At 47.9% G+C, this 5,000-nt stretch overlaps 1 protein-coding gene across 1 annotated transcript in view; it reads left to right on the top strand.

The window, feature by feature from the left end:
• Positions 1-5,000, top strand: part of chrna11 (cholinergic receptor, nicotinic, alpha 11) — a 50,339-nt gene that overhangs the window by 9,453 nt on the left and 35,886 nt on the right. The window contains exons 4-5 of the mRNA XM_042077417.1: positions 306-415; positions 1,023-1,102. Coding sequence (XP_041933351.1) covers positions 306-415; positions 1,023-1,102 — 190 coding nt within the window. The remainder of the gene's footprint in view (positions 1-305; positions 416-1,022; positions 1,103-5,000) is intronic.

Raw genomic sequence — 5,000 nt, 5'->3', positions numbered from 1 at the left:
TAGCATTAGTAGCGTTAGTGGAAGGCGTAGGTGCATGGGGAGTGAGTGTGTGAATGTGTGTGTGTGTGTGTGTGTGTGTGTGTGTGTGTGTAGCATTAGCGTTAGTGGATGGCGGGGGTGCATGGGGAGTCAGTGTATTCCCTCCAGGGAAATAATCTGCAGTATTAACATTTCATTACCTCCTGGACTTGTAGACTGGAGTATGAAAAAACACGCTATCATTATGGATGCTGATGGCAGATTCTTTAGTCAGCGGGTCCTTGAGAAAAGGCTCTTTTGCGTTCTGAAGATTTCTCTATCCTCAGAAATGGTTCGACCACTACCTAAAGTGGAACCAGACGGAGTATCCAGGTGTGAAGAACCTGAGGTTCACCACAGATCAGGTGTGGACGCCTGACATCCTGCTCTATAACAGGTAGGATCCTCAGCCACGTGCACACCTGGGCGCACTGTGATGCTGCTGCTTGGATGTGGGAGTTATACTGCCAGGCTGTTACAGCAAAAATAAAAGTTTAAAAATATTTTACTGAAAGGTTGGAGCTTGGTATATCTGTTCCCTCCCAAACACACACACACACACACACACACACACACACACACACACACACACACACACACACACACACACACACACACACACACACAGTGTTCATTTAAGGGATTGTCTCTGTGAGTGAGTGTGTTTCTGTGTATGTGTGTGTGTTTGAGGGTGAAAGAGAGAGAGTGTCTCTCTGTGTGTTGGTGCATGTGTGTGTGTGTGTGTGTGTACGAGAGAGGCAGACAGACAGAGAGAGACAAAGAGACAGTGAGACAGAGAAAGAGGAAGAGAGAGAGATAGAGAGATAGAGAGAGGGGGGAAGAGGAAGAAAGAAAGACAGAGGGAAATAGAGAGAGAGAGAGGGGGGAAGAGGGAGAGAGAGATAAAGAGATAGAGAAAAGGGAGAGCGAGAGATAGAGAGAGAGGGAGGGAGAGTGCACTATTAATCTTTGTGTCCTCTCTATGTGTGCTCTCCTCCTCCCAGTGCCGATGATAAATTCGACTCCATGTTTAAGACCAACGTGCTCTGCAACTCCAGCGGCTTCTGTGAATACCTGCCACCAGGTAAGCACCTGCGGAATGTCTCCCCTCTCCAGGGGTGCTTGGGAGAAGGAAGACATTCCGTATTATATATTATTGTGGTGGCCCACAATTATTGTCTTTCATAGGGCCCAAACCTTCTAGCAGTCTCCCATGATGATGCATCTCACCGCTTTCACAAGAGAATAAGAAACATGACTCATATTCCACCTGGGATGTAATTACAATCTGTCCCCAGTATTAAACTGTGACGCACAACAGTAAAGCCTTAAGGAACAATTTAGTTGGGATATGTCATAGTTGTCACAAAATGAGTGGTTTGGGCATTTGGATGAGATATTTTTAAGGAAGTACATGCGTTTCATTGAAGAGCAAATTCAACAGCTGTTCGCACACAGGCTTACAGGGAGGTAGAAGTGAATCCAACCCAGCTCATGGCTTCTTCACATTTAATTGTGTGTACTGTTCTTGTTACCTGGGATGAAGGGATTAAAAAAATTCAAAGCAAAACAAACAGCCAGAAAAAAAACAAAACAAAATGATCTAAACAGTTTTCGGAGTGGTTTGATCGACCTTGGCTCTGCAGGTGGTGTTTGGCAGTAGCTTTCCTAGGGTTAGCGGTGGTCTCCTGAGTTAGAACGAGGGTTTTTTTTAGACCGGTGAGTTTTTATAGCATCTGCAACCTCTGGGGGCTCTGGAGTGGACGGAGCCAGTGGTGCGGTTGCGGCTCGGAGGCTGTCGGCCAGGGATCAGGTCATCTGGACTGCAGTAGCGTCGGTGGAGCTCAGATAGCTGTGGGGATTTTACGGTTGAGAGGCAGGTGAATCTCTCTTGCATCACTGACGCTGCACTTCATATCAGCGGGCTGTGAGGCAAGAATTTGAATGATGTGTGTGAGTGCGCTGGTTCACGTACATCTGTGTGTATGTGTGTGTGTGTGTGTGTGTGTGTGTGAGTGTGAGTGCGCTGGTTCACGTACATCTGTGTGTGTGTGTGTATGTGTGTGTGTGTGTATGTGTGTGTGTGTGTGTGTGTGTGTGTGTGTGTGTGTGTGTGTGTGTGTGTGTGTGAGTGTGTTTGTGTGTGTGAGTGCGCTGGTGCACGTATATCTGTGTGTGTGTGTGTGTGTGTGTTGTGTGTGTGTGTGTGTGTGTGTGTGTGTGTGTGTGTGTGTGTGTTTGTTTGCTCATGCCTGTGGGTTTTGTGTGATCTAGAGCCAGAACAGATGGGATTTATATATTTTGTGTGTGGGCAGTGTGTGTATAGTTTGTGTGTGTGTGTGTGTATGTGTGCACGAGTGTGGGTTGCCTGTGTATGTGTGCCTGTGTATCTGTGTTCTTGTGCAGTGTGTATGGACGTTTGTGTGTGTGTGTGTGTGTGTGTGTGTGTGTGTGTGTGTGTGTGTGTGTGTGTGTGTGTGTGTTTATGTGTGTATGTGTGTGTGTGTGTGTGTGTATGTGTGTGTGTGTGTGTGTGTGTGTGTGTGTGTGTGTGTGTGTGTGTGAAGCAGCACAGATGTCTCTGGAGTTTATGAATCTCCCTCATGGCTCCAGTGCCTCCAAAGTGGAGAGCATAACTAAGCCACACATCACACTGTGCTCTTATAAAACCTCTGATCAAGTCCCCCACCCCTGACAATCTCACACCTCAGGCGCAAATTCCTCCAATTCACCACCACACCACACTCATTCATATGGCTCCCTCATACACACATATAGACATACCAACACATGCACACACGTATGCTCGCGTATGCATGCACGCACAGAGACACACACACGGCACCCATTCTCCTGATTCACCCTCCTTTATCCACTTTAAAGAGTCTTGTGATCCCGCCCCCCCCTTAGAGCCAAAGAGAAATCAAATGCCCTTTTGAAGTCGAGTCAAGGCTGTGTACCATGGAGAGAAGAAGCGAGACAGCGTGAAAGAGAAAGAGTGATAGTCTCTCTGTGTGTGTGTGTGTGTGTGTGTGAGAGAGAGAGAGAGAATGAAAAAGAGAGATAGCAAGAGGGAGAGAGAAATCCCTCATCTCTTATTCAGCCCATATGTTTATTCATGAGGGGGTTCTGGGTGTAAACACTGTTTGCCTAATGTGCAGATTTGGATCTTAGCCAGCAAGACACAGAGCACACACACACACACACACACACACACACACACAGAGAGAGAGAGAGAGAGAGAGAGAGACTCAGAGAGGAGAGGAGCGTAGCAGAGATGAGAGGAGAGTAGAGAAGGAGAAGAAGAAAGGAGGGGAGAGAAGAGAAGGAGGAGAGGAGAGAAGCGAAGCAGAGCGGAGAGGAGAGAGGGAGGGAGGCGCAGACATGCGGAGACGCAAGAGGAGCACAGAGGAGCAAAGAAAGAGGAATAGAGGCCGTATCTGAAGGAGAGACACGTAGAGGGGGATAGAGAGAATAAGAAAGAGAGGAGACAGAGAGGAAGAGAGGAGAAGAAAGAGGGAAGGAAGGGACGTGTGTAGACTACGGGAGAAAAAGAGGAGGAACAGAGACAAGTGGAGAGGTAGAGATAGGAACAGTGATGGATATAAAGGTGGAGGGAACGTGCAGACTATATGAAGAACAGAACAAAGGTGCAGACATATAGGCAGGTGTGGAGAGAACAAGAGGTACAGGCCATGTGTAGACTATAGGAGCTGGTGTACGTACAGGCCATATGTAGCCTATAGGAGGTGGTGTACGTACAGGCCATATGTAGCCTATAGGAGGTGGTGTACGTACAGGCCATGTGTAGCCTATAGGAGGTGGTGTACGTACAGGCCATGTGTAGCCTATAGGAGGTGGTGTACGTACAGGCCATGTGTAGACTATAGGAGGTGGTGTACGTACAGGCCATGTGTAGCCTATAGGAGGTGGTGTACGTACAGGCCATGTGTAGACTATAGGAGGTGGTGTACGTACAGGCCATATGTAGACTATAGGAGGTGGTGTACGTACAGGCCATATGTAGACTATAGGAGGTGGTGTACGTACAGGCCATATGTAGACTATAGGAGGTGGTGTACGTACAGGCCATATGTAGCCTATAGGAGGTGGTGTACGTACAGGCCATGTGTAGACTATAGGAGGTGGTGTACGTACAGGCCATATGTAGACTATAGGAGCTGTAGGAGGTGGTGTACGTACAGGCCATATGTAGACTATAGGAGGTGGTGTACGTACAGGCCATATGTAGACTATAGGAGCTGTAGGAGGTGGTGTACGTACAGGCCATATGTAGACTATAGGAGGTGGTGTAAGTACAGGCCATATGTAGACTATAGGAGGTGGTGTACGTACAGGCCATGTGTAGACTATAGGAGGTGGTGTACGTACAGGCCATATGTAGACTATAGGAGCTGTAGGAGGTGGTGTACGTACAGGCCATATGTAGACTATAGGAGGTGGTGTACGTACAGGCCATGTGTAGACTATAGGAGGTGGTGTACGTACAGGCCATGTGTAGACTATAGGAGGTGGTGTACGTACAGGCCATGTGTAGACTATAGGAGGTGGTGTACGTACAGGCCATGTGTAGACTATGGGAGCTGGTGTACGTACAGGCCATGTGTAGACTATAGGAGGTGGTGTACGTACAGGCCATATGTAGACTATAGGAGCTGGTGTACGTACAGGCCATATGTAGACTATAGGAGGTGGTGGCCATATGTAGACTATAGGAGGTGGCATACGTACAGGCCATATGTAGCCTATAGGAGGTGGCATACGTACAGGCCATGTGTAGACTATAGGAGGTGGTGTACGTACAGGCCATATGTAGACAATAGGAGCTGTAGGAGGTGGTGTACGTACAGGCCATGTGTAGACTATGGGAGCTAGTGTACGTACAGGCCATATGTAGACTATAGGAGGTGGTGGCCATATGTAGACTATAGGAGGTGGCATACGCACAGGCCATATGTAGA

This window comes from Alosa sapidissima, chromosome 21, assembly GCF_018492685.1.
Source record: "Alosa sapidissima isolate fAloSap1 chromosome 21, fAloSap1.pri, whole genome shotgun sequence".
Classification (NCBI taxonomy): domain Eukaryota; kingdom Metazoa; phylum Chordata; class Actinopteri; order Clupeiformes; family Clupeidae; genus Alosa; species Alosa sapidissima.
The sequence above is the reverse complement of the archived record's forward strand: the minus strand, read 5'-3'. Positions and strand labels throughout refer to the sequence as shown.